General features: G+C 36.3%; 1 protein-coding gene across 4 annotated transcripts in view; it reads left to right on the forward strand.

Annotated features, from left to right (window-relative positions):
• Window positions 1-22,110, forward strand: part of Ac13E (Adenylyl cyclase 13E) — a 277,289-nt gene that overhangs the window by 105,533 nt on the left and 149,646 nt on the right. For all 4 annotated transcript variants that reach the window (XM_067096065.1, XM_067096068.1, XM_067096066.1 and 1 more), the window contains one exon: window positions 5,097-5,291. In XM_067096065.1, coding sequence (XP_066952166.1) covers window positions 5,097-5,291 — 195 coding nt within the window. The remainder of the gene's footprint in view (window positions 1-5,096; window positions 5,292-22,110) is intronic.

Below are 22,110 nucleotides of genomic sequence, written 5' to 3' on the forward strand. Positions count from 1 at the left end.
CTGCGTTGCTTTGATCGTTTTACAATTTGTTATATACCAAAATCATCACAATTTAGTGTACAATACAAAGAAGAAGAAAATAACCCGTTAGCTTTAACCGTTTTGCTCACAGCGCGATTTGTATAAAATTATATATGAAAATTTTTTTTTTGCATTGTCATATATTTCGATATTTATATATGATGATGATATTTTTTTTCATTTCTGATGGTTGCATACTAAACTTCAGGCAATGACAAAAAAAGGAGCCAAAAATGAACTCTTAATCTTAAAAACTAAGCGTGCTGTGATTTTTTGAAAAAAACTTTTTTCCGCTTCGGCGCTAACTCCCAAACGCAGCCGGCATACGGGAGACGTTTATGTAAATAGAGGCTCAGCGTTTAAGGGTTAAGAGAGTCTACTAATCAATTCTGCCAACACCAGCAGTTGGTATAGGTTCTGGTGCCCTGTTATGGGGTTTTTCCAGCAATGGCTCTATAAACAATAGGATAAGGTTTCTGTTGTTTCCCAAGCAGGAGAAAAGTTCTTGGTAGCAGCCTTTAAGGCTAAAGGGGATGTTGGCTTTGGCTGTTAAACTTGTCTGAGGACAAAGAGATTTAGAAGTCTTTCAAGGTGTTAAGGTGGAGTTTCCCAGGTCTCTGGTACTCACTTTGCCTAGGATCTGTATGCAGTTCTTCAGTTCATTATGTTGTCACCCTTTGAACCTTATGGAGCAAGTTCCATTTAAAGATGTTTGTATGGAAACTCGTCACAATTGCTTTAGCTACAGCCAAACTTTGTCAGTTACAGGAGGCTTTGCTAAATCAAGGCACCTCTCTTATTTTTGCTTTATTTTGGACCAAGAATGGTTTGGGCTAGGCCCTTACCTACAACAGCTTGGAATTACTAGGGCCTGAGGAACCTGACACCTTTGTGAGTCCAGTAAGGACTCTCAAGTATTTGTCTGAATCACACTAAAGATACCAAAGCTGATGAGGCTCTGTGTGTAGTGTTCAGAGCCAAAGGTTCTGATGACTAGGAATGTAATGTCCTTTTCATTAGGTCTTTGGTTAAGGACTTTTATGCTAATTTGTATCATTATTGGAAGGTATAGCCACTTGACATGGGAGCAGTGGCCACAGCTTTTAAATTTGGAAAGAGCTTAAACTTGGATAAGGTACTGAGTGACAATCCTCCCAAGGCAGCGCTAATAGCCTGTGGATTGAATTCATTGAGTAAACAAACATTTGATTGGCACATAATTTTTTATTTACTGAGTAGACTTTAAAGGGTTGGCTCATTTGGGAATCAAGCTTTGTAATGGAGAGGTAAGGTTCATTCTTGAAATATAAATACTTAACTTAGTATTAATGTTTTAAATACTTAATTCTTTGCCTTCCATACCTCCCCACATTCAAAGTGGACAGAAGTAGACTTGACCAACCATGAGTGGTTGTACCTATCGGTCCCCTGGTGGGAGGTGAGGGAAGCTGATGGATAGAAAATGGAAAGTCATAGAAAACCAAGTTTTCTTTTGCAATCTGTTGAACTCCTGCTGGTGCTGAAGTAAAAGCTATATAATGGAGAGGTAAGTATTTAAAGTATAAATACTAAAGTACTTATCTTTTAATTCTTAGGAGACATTCATTGATGTGCAGCACACTATCATACTCCTATTGCACTATTTAGATTTGAATACATCAGCAGTAATCTACTGTTCACTGCTCTCCAGTCCATTGGTGCTTTTCTACATTTGGTGTTAAGATTGTATTTACTCCTTCTCATTCATTGCCATATGTTTTCAAATAAATTTGCACATTACCACCATCTAGTCCTTCTCTTGTTTTTTTTTTTACTGTAATTCACAGACAACTAAGATGTTCAGTCCATATGTGTGTCTTTCCAATTTGATTTAGTGTTCTTACTGTTTAGTTTCTTATTTCCAGTTTATTCTTAGTATTTATAAACTGGGAGATTCATAATACCCTTGTATGCTCAGGAATTGGGGGCCATTCTAAAATGTGCTTATCCCTGTATGCCAGAATCAATAGAAGATTCATTGGTCACAGACACTGGCTAACTAAGACCCATGACCCCTGCTATTGCCTATTGGTTTTTAACCAATGTTGTTGGCCAGGTGCCATAATCTTATCCATCGTCCCATTGCAATTTATTTGTGTTGCTTTCCTAAGCAAGGCCACAATTTTTGGTCGTAGACATAGCCTTTACTTAAAGAGATGCCAATGCACAAGGCAGTATTTGTTATTACATTGAGCTTAGCTGGACCTGGTACTTACTGAAGGGCAGGGCTGCAACTCCATGAGAGACTTATAGTATACATATCTATGAAAGAAGGGCTAGATCATTTCATGGCAGTTCCTTGAAAGAATTGCTAGGGGATTATACCTTAGTAGAAAGAATAATACATCTATGGAAGGTAAGATGATTTTATGACTTGTTTTAACCAGAGATTGAAAAAAGTTTAAATGGGGAATAAAAATGTTTAGGTTTATTCATTTAAGGGATATTAAATTTTTAACAAAAAGTACAGACTGGCCTTGCTACCCAAGTGGTTGGCTTTTAAACCCAAGTTTCATCATCCAATATGCAATCCAGTCTGGTGATCAGCAGCTGACTTGCATCTCAAGTTGTTGGACAAAAATGTTGAGTTTTATTAAATATCTTATCCCTGATTTCAGTAATAATCTATGACACTAACATTTGAATCTTCAAATATTCATTACGTTTGCTGTTTAAAAATTTTTCATATTTCTGATCATACTTTGCATCCAGATCTTCCCAGACTATACCATCTAACAAGCACTACTTGATTTGCAGTTAATTCTAAGTCTTACCCAGACTGTACCCTCTAACATGTATTACTTGAAGTGCAATAAATTTCAAGTCTTGCCTTTTCATTTGGGAAATTCAATACCTTATAGTTTTCTAGAAGTTTCATTCCTGCTCTGACCAAACTGTGGAATGTTCTCCATAATTGTGTACAGTAATTGAATCACAGGCACTTCAGAAGGTCAGATTTAATGAAAATGCTTTTCATTTTGCAGGCTGACATGACACTTACTTCATACTTTGTTAATTATCTTTTTCATATTTTGCTTATCTTTTTTCGTTTGTCTTTGCTAATTCCTCTTTCAGAATTTAGTTTTCCTTCATGAATTCTTTTTTAGTTGGGGTTTTCTTCATTGGGAGCTGTGGACCTATTGCATTCTGCATTCTAACTAGTATTACAGCTTGGCATATATAATAATAATAATGATAATAATAATTAATAACAATAATAATAATCATGTGAAAAGGTTGTTCAACCACCTTGAAAATAGGTTACTTTATAGGTCAGTCCAGCCATCTAAGTGGAATCTCGCCTTAGTTTCCCAGTCTTTGAGGATGTTCCATGAACCACTTCAAGAGTCGTTCTTTCATCACTTTCCTTCATAAACTGCCTTCCTGCTAGCCTTGGCATCTTTGAGGAACATGAGCAAACTGCACGCCCTATCAGGCATAATTACTCTTTCCATGTTGGTCATCTTTGCTCCTATCTTTATTGCAAAGATCCACTTTTTTGTCCAATGAGAACTTTCTTCTGTTACCTTAGAGGACACAGTATCTAAAGTGTAACAACTCCAAAACTCTTCTTGTTTACAAGCAAAGGAAGTATGTCTCCTGAAGTATGTTGTTGTTCTTGTCAAGGTGGGTCATCCTTCAGGTGCATACAGAGGTATCTGAAGATGAATCTACTTGGGTAAGAGTGCCTGTTCGTGAAATTAGGGCCCTTTCAACTACCGAGATCACATTGTCCAAATGTTTGCTGTGCCATTAGAAGACAAGTCATCAAATTTTGTAGTGGCAAACAGTTCACCACAGTAACTTGGCCAGAAACCAAGGGAGAACATTTTATCCAATCTTCTTGTGTCAAGTATGGGTGGAAATTTTTGTGTGGGCAGAGGTCATCAATTACTTAATTTTCCCAAGATTTGGTGCCAAGAAGGCAAAATGTTATTGTCAATTATTGCGTGAGAGATGTTGTGTTCAAGAGAATGGTGTTGTAATTGTTGGCACTTAGTCTTGGTAGTGCATGTTTTATTATCAACATCATTCATACATCATCCATCCCCATGAGATTGTCTTTTGGGGTTAAGAGTTAGTATGTTCCAGAAGTTTTACAAAATACTAACCTCTTGCTTTATTTTCAGGGTGTTTCAGTACTTAAAGCCCCCATTAAGAATATCTTTTTAGCATTGGTTCCTGACCTGCACGGTCCCCAGCTGCTCAACTAGATCTATTGGACCCTTACAAAAGTCTTGGCCTTAAACTTCTTGACCTCCTGTTAGATTGCAATTCTGGCTCCATAAGATTGAATGGTTTGTAATGAAACAAATCAAAATTTTTGTACCAAAACATTTTTCCATACAAACCCATCAATCATTAATGATCACGTCCCATCCCTTTGTTCTTGCAGTGTCACATCCAGTCAACATGAACAATAAGGCTAATAGTTACTGCCTTCTGATGGGTTAAAGGCATTCATGTGTGAGTAACTGTTGTTAGCTCTTCTACTGTACTTTGTCTGCTAGACATAAGAATATTTGTCTGGGGACACCTGGGTTATGAATAAATGGCTGTATATGGTTGGTTGATGGGTTTGTATGAAAAAACTGTTTTCCAAAAAATTGAATTTTCCAGTTCTCTTTTGTTATTAGGATCCTTTGTAATCAGTTAATAGTTCATTATTATTACCATTATTTTTATAACAGTTCAAATTATTGCTCTTTTACAGTGTTCGCATGTACAGTACTGCAAATTTCAATTTATATACCCAATTAGAATATTTTTTGTATCAACTTCAGTTGTTCATTAGCAGGGTAATGGTATTTTGGTAATGGGTGTTGATTATTCATTTTTGCTACCCCCAGATTCCCTCATGTTAATTTTTATAGATTAAATCCTTGTCCCTTACAAGAAATTGTTTCTGGTAGTTTGTAAATATTTATGTAGTAAATATTTATGTAGTAAATATTTATGTAGTACATAAGGATTTCTTCATTGTTTAGATATTTTGATGTCTGTATCTCTCCAGGTGTCTTTTTTTTCTTTTGTAGGTATTACTACTCATCTACACAGTGATACCAATGCCGTTGTACTTAACTGTAGCTATGACGACTTTGTATTCTTTTACCTCGGAGATACTCAATGCCCTCATGACATTCGATAACGATGCATCTCGTGTGTCGGTGAGGATAGGCCTTCATGTATGCATCCACATGATTGGTGCTCACATCATGATCATGACTCAAGTAAGACTTAGAGATTCTTGGAAAAATTAGATGTTTCACCACAAACACAATACTTTTAATTAGCCTCTGTTTGTGATCTTCAGATAGCATTGACAAGTCAGTATTTCATCTGAACCAAAGAAGAAAGTAGTGCTCTTGCTCATTTTCATGTGGATCCCTTAGGCCGTAGCATTTAATTGGCTTAATTTTTGTGTGTCTGAATCCCCAGATCTTTGTTAGTCGAATTCCCTGGATATTTCTTGAATTGCTTAAAGTATGCTAGCCATTTAAAGCACATATTACCTCAAGAAGCGGAAAAGTTGATTAAAAGATTAACAATCGTAAAGATGATGTAGATTATCTAAATCACTGGAGGAAGGGGCAGCTTTAAATGAAATACTACAGGGATTCATGAAGTGAGGAAAACTAAAAAATGCGGTTAAGGCAGGAGTATTATACATAACCTGTGCTAGGCTACTCTGAAAAACCAAAACTAAGCTTACCCTGTGTGCAGACATTTACTATATAAAGCATTGAAAATAAAAACAAATCATTTTATTTGTTTTGCCCCAAATCAGTGAATGTCATGTGACAAGGTCATACCCTAGGCTACGAGAAGTTTTGTGGCTTAAACTATGCTCGCAAGTGTGGAATGGACAGTTAGTTCGTTTGAGAAGGCCAACCTGAAATATTTCTTGTGGATACCCATCAGTAACAGCTGGCTTGGTTGAAATTTGGCAACCAAGTATGTAATGGTAGGGAAGTAGCTCATTGTCAAGTTGACATTGCTGCTATCTCTGGTCATGGAACTTGGCTTGGTTTTGAAGCTTTTGAAGATTTGTGTTAATTATTTAAATATTTTTGTTGAGGTGGCTGTTCATTATATCATGAATGATTAAACAGTGATTGTTCAAAAACATTTTTTTACATATTGCTTATGTTGTAGTGGCTCAGTATACCAAGAATACTTGAACAACTAATTAATTTAGTTCCTCATGTTTCTTCAATATGTTTCTTTTAACAAATTGTTTTAAGTCAGCAGTTTTCCACTCTGTAACCATTAAATCAAGAATCATACAGACCATTATACAGTAATCTCTAGATTATCCGGATCTTCATTATCAGACACTTGACATTATGTGACAGCACCAGACCAGGAACCAAAGATGTATACTTAACTGTATAACTTTCCAAAGAATTTGATAAAACCACTCTCCAATGGTTGGCAATGCTGTGCAGCCTAAGGAAATGTTGGTAACACTGCTTACACTCACGAAGAGACTGAGAAAGGGTTTGGGGGGTGTAGGAGGCCTGAAGAAGTTTACAAGGGTGTTTACAAGAACTCACCCGGAGAAGGGGTTGTTTTGGAATGTGGAAGGTCAAGGAAGGGGTTTCCCTTGGCTGGGAGAATGCTGTGTTGGATGGGTGGAGAGGGGTAGGCAGGTTTTTGACTTTGTTGGAGCTTGTTTTAATTTTTTCATTTATGCTTTTTCCAAGTTTTATTCAATGATATATGTAGAGTACTGTACTGTACTGTAACTTCTAGAAATGCATAAGGCTCAAAGCAAAAATTAAGAAGAAGAAGAAGAAGAAGAGAGAGAGAGAGAGAGAGAGAGAGAGAGAGAGAACAATAGCTAAGGTATTGCATATGTTAATCCCTTCCCTTTCATGTTTTTGTACAAAAATATGTAAAAAAATCAACAGGATTTTTAAATTTATTTTTTTAGTTCTATATAAGATATGTAATGTATATTTTTTTTAAATTATAAAAACTTATTAAGATATTAGACTTTGAAATATGTCATGTTAACATTCCCAAGTTACTAGACTTTGAAATATGTTGTGTTAATATTCCCATGTTGACTTGTGAGTCATAGATTACACTAATTGATATTATTTTCAAATCACTTAATATTATAAAGTATTACTTTGAATGTTAGAAAGGTAAAAATAAGAAAACAAAATTTAGATTCATGCATCATTCAAAATTTAATATTTTTTCCGCGCTTTGAAGGTTATGAACTTCGAGGGAAATTCACCGCAACAACCTCTGACATTGGATGTTCATGAAGTAAACCAGGCACTCCCTATCTGTTGACAAAAAGGCAAACTAAATGCTTACTATGGGGACAGGGAATATAGAAAGCGGGAATTCATCAAAGAACAAGTAAAATCGGGAAGATGGAAATAAGTAGGAATATTTTATGAGTATGAACGAGAATTCTCATGATTGCAAGAAGAATACATGGTAGTTAAGCGCGAATATATTCAGGATAATCAGGGAAGGGGTTAAAGTCTGTAACATACTCACTCCTCTTTTTATTTTTATTTTGTGCTACACTGTTCTCATTTTTATTTTCACAACATAAAAGATGAAAAAGAATTAAATTTACAACCCAAAAGAGATAAACTCATTTGGTATCCCCCTAGCGTGTGCATATGCATTACATACTGACACTCCTTCCGTTTGGTTGATGGCAGCGGAGACAAGTTATGAATAGTGCGTTGCTAACATGTACAGATTTGATAATCATACTTAGAGTCAATTCTCTTGTGTACTGTTACCATTTGTGTGATAATCATACTTAGAGTCAACTAAGGTGAAAGGTGTACAGTAAATAGACTTTTACTAGCTTAAAAGTACAACATCACTTAACAATATCATGGAACATCACTTTTTTTATTGTTTTTTATTGACTAATACAGGTAAGTCATCAATTTAATAGGGTATGGTAGAAGGTACAAGGGTGGACAAGCACTCATTTTTATAAGCTTTCTCGCCATGGGGGAAACGTATACACCATTGTGATTTTGTAATTGTTTATGACTGATAGGCATATGCATCATAAACACATCTTACACTAATTGACTACATTTGGAAAGTATCAGTGCACTCGGTAACAAAGACTTTTCCTTTTGTATAGTCATGTTTTATCAGTCGCTTGTTTGGACTGTTTACAAGTGTACAGTATTGCATGTGCTTCTGCCGCCGACGCTTTGACTCCTACTGCTGTTAATGTTCCTTGAGCAGTTGGGCATTCTTGTGTGCCTCAGACTCCTGCACTTCAGGCTTTACCCTCTTCTAGCAGGCAAGTGCCCTCCGTGGTAGACCCGATTCAGAGCTCTCTTATGCCACCGGGGAAGCTCCTTCTCTGGGGGTTTCTGCCTCCTCCCAGGGGACATCTCCAGGCTGATTGATTCCTCTTGTAGATCTGCCTTTGCTTCAGCAATGATCTTGTTCAGTTCGACGGAGCTCTCGCATCTTCTTTAAAACTTGTTCAAGGTGTTTGAAGTTTTAAGTTTTCTTGATTGGGCAGTGGGCTCCTAGCCCGTAAGCTTAAGGACTGCTCTGCTATTCCTGAAGATAGTGCCTCCAATTGGCTGGGGCATCCTCTCATGTATCGATATCGATAAAGGGATTAGGGATGGTTCCCAGGAGTTAGCTTTCCTGTACACAATGGGAGTCTTAGAAAAGAGAGAGAACTGTGGTGTTCCTACACCTCTAAGGGAGTGACTCCCTCGCAGAAGTCGGCCCTTCTGTTTTCCCCGCTGGATCGTCATCACCTGTTCCTGCTGGATACATTTCTGTGGATTTCTTCGGATCTTCAGAAAAGAATACACAAGATCTTCTTGCCCAGTACTCTAGGCAGCCTAAAGCGGTGCCTGCTCATGCTTCCAGGACAGTCTCCCCGCTGCAGACTCGGTCCTTTTGGGGCCAGCAGGCAAAGATCTTTTTCTAGATCCCGTTCTTCCAGCAGGTTCATCTCCAGAATCATTAAGAGATTCTCAGCCCGTTCCGCGTCTCACAAGTGAGAATTTCATCCTCCGAACTTCTGTAGGACCCATGCTCCTTCTCTTCTGGGAGGTGGAGAGAGAGGGGGGCCAGAGCCCTGGATTGTCAACATACTGAGGGAAGGCTATTTTATCCCGTTCAAAGTAAAGCCACTTTTAAGCCGCTCTCCAGTAGCACTGTCAGCTTACTCCAAAGGCTCGAAGAAGTCCTTGGTCCTCTCAGAGGGAGTGATAGAATTAGTAGAAAATGTGGGCTCCCCGGGGTTCTACAATCATCTTTTTGTGGTCCCCAAAGCTTCAGGGGACTGGATGCCCATCCTGGACATCAGCGTTTTGAATGTCTTCATACAAAAGACAAAGTTCAAGATGGAGACAAATCAAACCATCATGTCATCCATTCACCAGAGAGACTGGATGACATCATTAGACATGCAGAATGCATACTTCCATGTCCCCAGTGTTGCTGAGGAATGGCTAGCGGAGAAGAGGGAACAAGATAGATCTATCTTCAGCTTCCCTCCCCCTAGATTGTCTAAGAGGAGACAGCTCTCTTATGCCCCTTGGGAAACTCCTTCTCTGGGGGTTTCTGCCTCCTCCCAGGGGGACATCTCTGGGCTGATTGATTCCTCTTGTAGATCTGCCTTTGCTTCAACAAAGATCATGTTCAATTCAACAGAGCTCTCACATCTTCTTAAAAACTTGTTCAAGGTGTTTGAAGCTTTGAGTTTTCTTGATTGGGCAGTGGGCTCTCTAGCCCATAAGCTTAAGGACTGCTCTGCTGTTCTTGAAGATAGTGCCTCCAATTGGCTGGGGGTCCTCTTGTGTATTGATATCAATAAAGGGATCAGGGATGGTTCCCAGGAGTTAGCTTCCCTGTACGCAATGGGACTCTTAAAAAAGAGAGAACTGTGGTGCTCCTACACCTCTAAGGAAGTCGACTCCCTCACAGAAGTCGGCCTTACTGTTTTCCCCGCTGGAGCTTCATCACCTGTTCCTGCAGGCTACAGTTCTGGGGATTTCTTCAGATCTTCAGAGAAGAATACACAAGATCTTCTTGCCCAGTACTCTAGGCAGCCTAAAGAGGTGCCTGCTCATGCCTCCAGGACAGTCTCCCCGCTGCAGACTTGGCCCTTTTGGGCCAGCAGTCAAAGATCTTTTTCTAGATTCCGTTCTCCCAGCAGGTTTGTCTCCAGAGCCATTAAGAGATCCTCAGCCGTTCTGTCTCTTGCAAGTGAGAATTTCATCCTCCGAACTTCTGTAGGAGCCAGGCTCCTTGTCTGGGATGTGGAGAGAGAGAGAGGGGGGGGTGGAGCAGAGCCCTGGATTGTCAATGTACTGAAGGAAGGCTATTCTATCCCCCTCAAAGTATAGCCACCTTTAAGCAGCTCTCCAATAAGACTGTCAGCTTACTCCAAAGGCTCAACCTTCGGTCAACTTTGACTCGACAGAAATGGTAGAAAAATGCAATTGTACGCTAAAACTCTTACATTCTAGTAATATTCAATCATTTACCTTCATTTTGCAACAAACGAGAAGTCTCTAGCACAATATTTCAATTTATGGTGAATTTTTGAAAAACTTTTTCCTTACCTCCGCGCACGCTAACTCTGCTGACAATCTCAGAATTTCTTTAGTCACTTTGTCGTAATTTTTGCACCATTTTATAATAGCCGTTAGATAATGTTTTATATGTGAAAATGTGTGCAATTTCATGTAGAATACAACAAAAAATAGCTCATGGTTGTAACTTTTATCAGTTTTGAAATATTTTCATATAAATCACGATGAGTGCCAAAATTTCAACCTTCGGTCAACTTTGACTCGACTGAAATGGTCGAAAAATGCAATTGTAAGCTAGAACTCTTACATTCTAGTAATATTCAATCATTTACCTTCATTTTGCAACAAACAAGTCTAGCACAATATTTCGATTTATGGTGAATTTTTGAAAAAAAACTTTTTCCTTATGTCCGCGCACGCTAACTCTGCTGAAAATCTCGGAAATTCTTTAGTCACTTTGTCGTAATTTTGCACCGTTTTCTATTTGGCGTTATATAAAGCTTTATATATGAAAATGTGCATAATTTCATGTAGAATACAACAAAAAATAACTCATGGTTGTAGCTTTTATCAGTTTTGAAATATTTTCATATAAATCATAATAAGTGCCAAAATTTCAACCTTCGGTCAACTTTGACTCTACCGAAATGGTCGAAAACTGCAATTGTAAGCTAAAACTCTTACATTCTAGTAATATTCAATCATTTACCTTCATTTTGCAACAAACAGGAAGTCTCTAGCACAATATTTTTATGGTGAATTTTTGAAAAAAACTTTTGTACTTCCATGCGTTACAAATTCATGCATCATTTTTTTATATTTTCTCTGTGTTGCTTGGATCATTTTACAATTTGTTATATACGAAAATCATCGCAATTTAGTGTACAATACAAAAAAAAATAACTCATTAGCTTTAACCGTTTTGCTCACAGCGCGATTTGTATACAATTATATATGAAATTGTTTTTTGCGCTGTCATATACAGTATTCCAATATTTATATATGATAATTATATTTTTTTCATTTCTGATGGTTGCATACTAAACTTCAGGCAATGAGAAAAAAAGGAGCTAAAATTGAACTCTTAATATTAAAAACTAAGCGTGCTGTGATTTTTTGAAAAAAACTTTCTTTCCGCTTCGGTGCTAACTCTCAAACCCCGTTGGCATATGGCAGACACTTTTGTAAATAGAGGCTCGGCGTTTAAGGGTTAAAATACTTACGTACCCAGGTAGTGCTCGATTTACAATAATTCGCCTTACAATAATTCGATATTGTGATGGGGTAAGTAATTAATACCGGTATGACAATATTTATAAAATATTTTAAAATTTCGCACGGGCGTGGGAAGCAGCGTACAATCAGGCAGCGAGAGAGACCAAATTACAATAGACCAACTTCTTTTCCTTCACTTTTTTTATCCTATCTTCTAGTTAAAAAGTAAAAGAGAGTGATAAAAGTATTGTTAGTAACGTTGTACTCTTGCCTAAATGCGTACAGCCATAAACAACCAAACAAGAAACTGATTTTGCTAATAGCCGAATTGGATAACAACAGCTGTTTTGCTTATATTGCAACCATCGTATGGAGTAAACAGTTACCGCAGTTATGTTACAAAAGACATTAGGTAGAATAGGACTGATGATATATTTTTACATTATACCCTTACTTGCTATGGTGATCAAAGATCGGCAAGGAAATACACTGCTAAATTTAAGCTGTAAGTTGTAGCTGAAGCTGAGAAAACAATGTTCAAGCTGCTGATGACTATAAATTATTGTGCTTCAGAACATGGATGAAACTTGACTGTAAATAAAATTGGAGAAAAAGTATTTTAATCATAACTACTGGGCATGAAAGAACACATATTACTACTGTTTTCATGCCAATAAAAGATAAATATGTAAAGCTCATAATATGATGAAATCAAGTGGGAACAGCGGAAGGAATCTTATTTTTTTTATGCAAAAACAAACATGCCCCCAACGGCCAACATCACCTATGAACGAAAAAAAAAAGCTAAATTCATTTCACAAAGAGACTTAAGTTTTATTTCGACTTAAAACACTTCGTATAATGAAAAATAACCTTGTCCCATATAAATGAAGTCTCTAGAGATTCATTTACGCTAACAAGAAGCAAGAAAAGCACTCTGAATTGAGTCAAATATGGCAAAATAAACTTACCACCTAATCAGTTTCCAAATCAAAACGTTTATCACTAGGATCGCAATTTATAATACAAAAGCAATATGAGAATACATGCAATGTAATTGGATACAGTGAAATAAAGCATAACATTTTAAAGGATCCATGGAAAATATGCATGTTCATTATGTTGATGTTTGTATAATATGATATTAATATGTGAATATAGAGTACAGTATAATGTCGGCTAGGCTACCGTATATGTATACGATACACCATAGTGTAGGCTAAGCAAATTCTTGTTTGTTATTCAATTTCTCTTTGTACTGAATTATCATAAGTCAGTCTGCATGAATCTCCAGAATTAGCTGATATTAATAACAGCTATACCATACAGTATATGTATAGAGTATACTTGATAGTGTAGGCTAGGCTACCATATATGTATAAATGGTACTGAATACCCTAGTGTAGGCTAGGCTATATTCGAGATACATTTTTTCCAAGTATTTTTAGAAGGGTTTTAAGTATTCGTGGATTTTAGCTATTCGCAGGGGGTGTGGTATGCAGTTCTGGGACGAAATTTTAAGGATCACATGATAAGATCAGATGATACATGATTATATATGCAAATTACAATTCTTTTTGATGCTGTATATTTTTTAGTTTTATGGAATGTTATTGTCGGAAATAAAATGTGCTTGAGTATTTAGGAGCACCGTTCAATTCCAAAATCTGAAAAAATCTAAAAACTGCGCGGCTTGCCTTGAGGGTTTCAGATGAGGGATTGTGAACCTGTACATCTTGTATCTCAAGGGCCTTGATCCCTGGTCTGTGTGTGTGGCAGTCCGGATAATTAAGGGATTACTAAATTTCTTTTTGCATCAAGTTTTAATTTTAAAGCATATTTAATGTTTACGGTTATGCAATATTGACAGGGTGGAGGAAGGATTGGTACAGAGTTGCTTTTGAACACTCATAGAGTTCTTTACTTTCCCTTATCCAGACTTCACCTTTATGCAACTGGGCCATGGCTCTATTAATCTGGATATCAAGAGATTACTTATTGAGATTCATCTTTGCAGTAAGACTGTATAGTATAGGGTTTGTATAATAGTGAGAAATTAATGTATTTCTCACCATGTAAGACACCTATAACTTGGCAGTGTATATTTAAGAAGAATAAAAAACCCACATTTTTGCAAGGGTTTATGGACATTACTGTTTACCAGAAAAAGGTCACACAGCGAGGCTGACAAAATTGCCATGTTTTGCTTGTGTAATGTGTTAAAGCCAAAATAACAATGGCTGTCTCCTGTCTACAGCATCAAGACAGTAATGAACACACATTACATTAAATTTTGGTTTTGATACTCGGCTGATGATGTATCTGTAGTACTGAAAAAGTAAGGAACACAATGTTAAAGTAGCAGGATAAGTTACAAAGTGTTGGAAACTAATTCGTACCAAATACTGTATACTAGTGTATCATCCAATCTTACGTATCGTGCAACCCCCAAAATATTGTCCTCAAACCATGATTTCGTCATATATCTCATGTATTGTACGAGTTCCACTTTAGGTAATTCACACTTGGCTGGCTGTGCTTAATTTGCAAGTTTCATTTTCGGTAGCTTATACTAGTCTGTGCTTGCTGAGGTTGTCTCAGTTGATAATCCATGTTACATCTATTTTAGCTTTTGACCAATTAAAAAGACTGATTAGGAACAGCGTATGGAATAATCTTGGCCTTCCCAATAATGTGCTGAATCTCTCTAACCATCCCCTCACTGCAGAAGAACAGACCATTTTAAATCTTGGAGTTTCATTCGCTCTAAAACCTGGTCCCGAGAGTAATCTTAATTTCCTAGTTGCTTTTGATAAACATTTTGCAAAAAACAATTATGACAAGAAAGAGACATGTCTCAAAGGCATTTTGCTAAATGTCTTGGAGCAAAATAACAACAAAAATTCGCTCCTGAAAAGATTCCAAAATGCGTTAGTTAGTTTAAGGAAAAGGGGGGATATCATCATCACAAAATCTGACAAAGACGGGAAAATAGTTCTCTTAGACAAGGAGACATACATCAATAAAGTTCAAGAACTTCTAAACGATGCAGAGACCTATGACAAATTAACGAAAGATCCCACAACAAATATTGCTGCTCACTTTAACAAATCAGTCAGAACCATAGGGGGCAATAAGAAGGACATAGAACTACTAGAGACATTCAAGGTAATCAACCCCCCTCTCCCCTATTTTTACAGCCTCCCGAAAACACACAAAGATGGGATTCCTTTACGCCCCATAATATCTAGCAGGGGCTCTTTCATGCACAAATTATCAAAATGGCTTGCAGACCTGTTATCACCCTTTCTAGGAACCTTCTCATCCTCCCACGTCAAACATGCAGAGGATTTTATACAAAAATTTAATAGTTTAAACATCCCCTCAAACAACATCAAATTGCTCAGCCTAGACGTCGAGTCATTATTTACTAAAGTCCCGATTGCCGACGTGTTGTCTTTTTTAGAGAGGAAGTTACAACCATATGAAGACCATTTTCCTCTTGGCATAGATAAAACTTTAAAACTTATCAACCTCTGTGTAACTAACAACGTGTTTTCTTTCAATGGTAATTTTTACAAACAAAAATTTGGCTGTAGCATGGGAAGTCCCCTATCACCCCTTCTAGCAAACTTGTACATGGAATATTTCAAACAGAACTTTTGTCGTCTATCAAACCCCGTAATATGATCTGGCTTAGATACGTAGATGATATCTTTACTTTCTGGGACAATAGCTGGGAGACTTTAATGAATTTTTAATAGGCTAAATTAAGCTAGTTCCGACCATGAAATTTAAAACGGAATGGAAAAAGGACGGAAAACTGGCGTTCCTAGATGTACTGATCATAAGAGAACAGAACAGATATGCATTTACAGTATATAGAAAACCCACCTTTGCTGTTTCCTACATTCATTTCTTAAGCTACCACGACGTCTCCGTAAAAATCATGGTAGGGTGCAACTTATTCCTCAGAGGACTTAGGATATGTTCAAATGGGTACCTAGATAAAGAATTCAACACGATCCGCCAACACCTAACACAACTGCTCTATCCACAACACATTATCGAGAGGGCTATTAACAAAGTGAATAAAATATACTATAGAGGTCCCACTCACAACAGACAAATAGATTTCAACAACAAAATAAAGCTTCCGTCATTTAAAAAACATCCAAAAGCCACCAACAACTCGGGTCTAACAATCCCTTCATTTTCCATTATCCCAAATCCATCGGTTCGCTCATTAACGTATACTTAAATAACAAAGGGGGAGAAGCTGGAGTTTACAAGATACCATGTAGCAATTGTAATGACATTTACGTAGGGGAAACAGGTAGATTGCCCTCGCAAAGAATAACAGAGCACAAAAGATCAGTATGTTATGCTTCTTGGAGAGTTCGGGATTTTCCTACATATCAGAAATACAGGACATGTCATAAACTGGAGTGGAGCGGAGCTGGTTTTCAAGAGCAGCTGTCCGTACAAAAGAAAGATGCTGGAATCTGCTATCATCAATCAAACCAACAATATGAACTTGTCAGGAGGACATTGGAAATCGGACGACATCGATGCTGTAATCATCAGACCGCTCCTGAAGAAGATGCCCCAGGAAACGCGACCTCCAGAATCGTCGCCAAACGGGAGTTAATGAGGCCAAAACCACTAGGAATTGGTCATTCTCCTCCTTCTTAGGAAACGGTCACCTTTTTACCATCGGAGACTTAATGCCACACCTATATGCTTTGTATATATACCCTTGTAACATTTCATCTGTCCATATTCTACCAGTGAACAGGGGCACAGAAGCAAGTGCCGAAATATATGGTTGCAACGTTTAAATAGTGTTTTATGGGCCTTCTTATATTCATATATATATATATATATATATATGTATGTATATATATATATATATTATATATATATATATATGTATATATATATATATATATATATATATATATATATATATATATATATATATATATATATATATATATATATATATATATATATATATATATATATATATATATATATATATATATATATATATATATATATATATATATATATATATATATATATATATATATATCTACATATATATATATATATATATATATATATATATATATATATATATATATATATATATATATATATATATATATATATATATATATGTATATTATATATACATACACACACACACACAGGCAGTCCCGGTTTACAACACCGTTTTTTTACAGTCCCAAAAATCTTAAGAAGACCTTACTTTCAATGCTTTGGGTGTATTGAAAACAATGTAAACTGCATTTTTATTGAGTTTTCATCAAAATAGCCTCCAAATTTTGATTATTCTGATGTGTTGGAGCCATATTTCTTCCGTCGGATCGGTGTATGACACATCATAACCTTGGAACATGCGTTGTAAACCGGGAAATAATTTCTGATGAATATATTTGAAAAGTGTCTTTCAGAACGTAAGTGGACCTGTCGAAACCTGGGACTGCTGCATTTTATATACTTGAGTTTTCGCATCAAAATATGTCATACAAATTTTGGAAGAAATATGGCTCTGGAGGCTATTTTGATGAAAACTCGATAAAAATGCAGTTTATATTTTTCAATACACCCAAAGCATATAATATACAGGCAGTTCCGGTTATTGGCGGGTTCCGTTCCTGACGGGCGTGACAACGGAAAATTGCCACTAACCGAAAATCCGAAATTGGTGATACATCCCGTTGTAAACCAGTTAGCGGCGCTGCCGAAAGGCGATCAATTAACGGTTATCAGTGCTGATAACCGATTATCAGCGCTGATAACCGATTATCAGACAAAAATCTGATTATTGTCGCCGCTAGACAAGCTCAAAACCGGATCGCCAGTAACCGAGGCTGCCAATAACCAGGGACTGCCTGTATATGTACAGGTAGTGCTCGACTGCGATGATTCGACTTACGATAATATTTACAATGGGGTTATAATTATATATATACAATATTTTGAAAATATAATTTTAAATTTCGCGGGTGACTGGCGCGAGGCAACAACGCACAATCAGGCAGCGTATATTATATATTGGCCCGATGGAATAGGTACATTAATTCAATAGCTAACCTCACTTGCTCTCGTTATGTCGGAAGTTAAAATAGGTCAGTGTTCGCTTGCAATTTTTGTGCGTTTCTAAATACAGGTAGTGCACGAGTTTATAATTCGTCAACGATAATTCGAGTTTACGATGGAGTTAGCAATTAATACCGATGGACAATATTTAGAAAATATTTTTAAATTTCATACACCGAATCAGGCAGCAAGAAAGACCAACTTCTTTTTCTCCATCTCTTTATTCCATCTTCTAGTTAAAAAGTAAGAAATAATAAAAGCATTGTTAGTAACCATACTCTTGCGAAAAATGCGACAGCCATAAACAACCGAACAGAGACTAATAACAAAATAACAACTTTTTGGTATTTCAACCATCGGCTTAAACAATTTTGATATTAAAAATGACTTAAGTACTGATATGTTTTACAACCCTTATCCGCTTTGGAGAAAAGATCGGGCAAGAAATATACAGCTGTAAAATTAAGTCAAGTTGTACACCCTGAGAAAAGAATGTTCAAGCTGCTAATGACTATAAATTATCGTACATTGGCAACATGGATGAAACAGTCCCCGGGAAAGTATTGTAATCGAAACTACTGGACATGAAAGAACACATATTACTGCTGTTTTCACGCCATAAAAGATACATACGCTCGTGACGATGATGAAATCAAGAGAAAATAGCTTAACGGAATCGATTTTTTTTTTACAAAACAAAGGGCCAGCCGCCAACGCCATCTACTAAATCTAAAAAATGGCTAAAATAATTTCACGATTTAAGTTATATTTCGACATAAAAACACTTCGAAAAATACACATGTCCCTTATAAATAAAGTATCTAGAGATTCATTTACGCTAACTTGAAGCAAGAAATGCCCTCTGAACCGAAAGTTAAATGCATCGAAATGAAGACCAGTGATCGATTCGAAACCAAAACATTTGATCGCTATGATCGAATTTATAATGCATAAGCAATATAAGAATATTTACGATTGGATACATTGTAGTAAAGCATAACATTTTAAAAGATCCATGGAAAAGATCCACATTCGTTATTTTGATGTTTGTATAATACGGCGGTGTTATGTGAAAATAGAATACAGTATAATGTAGGCTAGGCTACCGATTGATATACAGAAAGTGCAGGCCAGGCCTTGTTTGTTATTCAATTTCTCTTAATACTGGCTTATCATGTCATCTGCATTGAACCTGCAGAATTAGCTGACACTAATAATTACTATACCATATATGTATAAAGTATACTGTGTAGTGTAGGCTAGCTACCTTATATGTATAGATGGTACTGATTACCCTAGTGTAGGCTAGCCATATTCGAAAGTTAATGATTTTTCAACAAACGATGGGTTTTTTGAACCTAACCCCATCGTAAGTATGTATATATATATATATATATATATATATATATATATATATATATATATATATATATATATATATATATATATATATATATATATATATATATATATATATATATATATATATATATATATATATATATATACAGGCAGTCCCTGGTTTTTCTGACAGTTTTCCGGCTATTCGAGGTTATTAAATATATTCATCAGAAATTATTTCCTGTTTGTTCCGGCTGTGCGTGCTATGGCCCCAAAACGGCAGAATAATCATAATTTGAAGGTTTTTTGATGTAAAACTCAATAATAATGCAGTTTACTTTAATTAAAAGTAAGGTTTTCTTATGATTTTTGACGATTTTTGACTTTTCCGGCTAAGCAAAAACCCCCAGAACCGGGGACCGCCATAATTTATATGGATATATATATATATATATAGTATTATTCTTTGTTTTGCTGTGTGCTTTGCTTTGTCACATCTTTAATTGGGGGGTGGATTACTTTATAAGCAAAAAGATACATAATTTATTGGAGTTATAACTAAACTTCATGAGCAAACTATAGTAAAAGCCACAGATGTTTACAGCTAAGCCCCATCACTGACTACATCATGACCTTGAAGTCTTGAAGCTGATTGGTTGGTAATTGTTTCAGAAAGTTGGTTAATCTGTGCCTCTTTTCATAGTCATTAATTTAGCAATGGTTGTTTTACTGAGCTAAAATAAGTTCTGCTGATTATCAGAAGGAAATGTATTACCCCCTGAAATAAAATCATGATACACACTCTCTAAAAGTGGTAAAAAAATCTGAAAAAAAAAATTGTGTAAGGAGTGTCTCGCGATGCTGCAACGTGGTTTTTGTAAATTAGGTTCACCTGATACTGGGGGTGACTCAAGGAATGTCTGCGTTCGAATCGGTGCACTTGAATTACAAGAGAATGATAATGACCACCTGATATTGTCAAGCTTGTTCACCGTTCTAAGTTTAAACACAGAGACTGCCTCAGAGCTATGCAGACTTGTATTTCATATTGATTTCAGGAAATTTGACTACATCTTAATACTAGTCACAAAATTTATTTCATTGCAATCGTTTACACATTCAGTGGGATGACAAGCAGTGACTAACTCTACAAAATCAGAATAGGCTTATGTTTAGCTTAAAGTTACAGTTTGATAGGCTATACGAGCCATGCTGGATATATTTTACTGAGAATTTTCTTGAGGAGATTATCTCCTTTAGAAATAATAGGGTCAGAAAAAATGATGTAGACCTATAATGTCCAATGTCTTTTTGATGGTTTACGCAGTTTATGACATTTGGATTATAGGCTTGCCTTATATTCACCCGTTATATTGTGGTGCTTGTAGTCGTGAGTATTCTTGTTTTTGTTGTTGCTGTTATGGTTCTTGTTGCGTCTTGAAGACTTTTCATAAGGGGACCTAACATTGCAGAATAAACATAAACCTATTCATAAAATGCTAGTGTAAAGAATTGCCTGCTTACTACTGTTAATTGAAATTGTCATTTGTTTGAATTAAAATTGTTCGAGACCTTTATGAATACAGTCTGCGCTAGAATATTCTCCTAACAAGAGAGAGAGAGAGACATATATGTTTTTGTCTAACAGGGTAATCTACAATAATGGCCTCAAAATCAAGTGAGTCAGTGGCTACTTGTAGATAAATGAGCCAAACCAGAACCCCTATCCTGAACATACAAAGGTATATCCAAAGTCAGAACCCTGAAATTTGTGAAACTGATTTGATTGCAATGACATCTGAAGCCACAGGAGTGTCAGCGAAGTCTATATACAATATTAAAAAACTCTCTGGATGGCAGCATAAAATCTCCCCTGGCCAGGATAGCACCATTCCCAGTCTAAGGGAAATTAGATAGTTTTGATAAAGATTGCATACGTAAGGAAATCCTTTTATTTTATGAAAGAAGTGACCTTCCAACAATGGACATGGTGCTGGATGTAAGGAAATCCTTTTATTTTATGAAAGAAGTGACCTTCCAACAATGGACATGGTGCTGGATATTTTATGAAAGAAGTGACCTTCCAACAATGGACATGGTGCTGGATGTACTTGTCAACTTTATGAGGGAGCCAACAATGCTCATTGAAAAGGGTAGTGTCAAACAACTCATTGAAAAAGGTTGTTCTACTTCAGAAAGGTATGAAGTCATTGCTGCTGTGAATAAATATATAAAGTTAATAATTTAATTTACATGCCTCATATATGGAGTAGCACATAGAGACTTCGTGACACATTGCATTTCCTACCTGGATGGCCTTTAGCTAATAGGGCATATAATTGCCAGTCCAGAAACCAAAAGCATAAAGAAAAAATTCTCAAAAACGGTGGGTCATTTTGGTCCACAAAAGTCTGAGAAACATAGATTGGAATCATCAGTTGCAAATATTTTACAAATTCATCCCGTGCTAAAGGAGGTTGTGCTCATTGTAATATTTTCCCAATGCAGTGAAGATAAATAGGTATCAAAGTCAACTGGCCTTTGCATCCCAGGTGATTTTGTGGTGGGAATCTCGGGTAGAAAAACACTCAATTGTTATTTCTTGAAAATTTGTTAAAAAAAATAAAAATGATACTGGAGGCTATATTAGCAGTTCATAACAAAATTCTTGAAGAATCATAGCAGGCATCCTCTCAAAAAGTTTGACTGTTGCTTAATTAGGGATTCAGCATAGCAAAAAGGAAGGTGGTTTTGTGCTTTGTAAGGATGCACAAAATATATGATTTTTATGTTCTTGTGA

Source organism: Macrobrachium rosenbergii, chromosome 52 (assembly GCF_040412425.1).
Source record: "Macrobrachium rosenbergii isolate ZJJX-2024 chromosome 52, ASM4041242v1, whole genome shotgun sequence".
Classification (NCBI taxonomy): Eukaryota; Metazoa; Arthropoda; class Malacostraca; order Decapoda; family Palaemonidae; genus Macrobrachium; species Macrobrachium rosenbergii.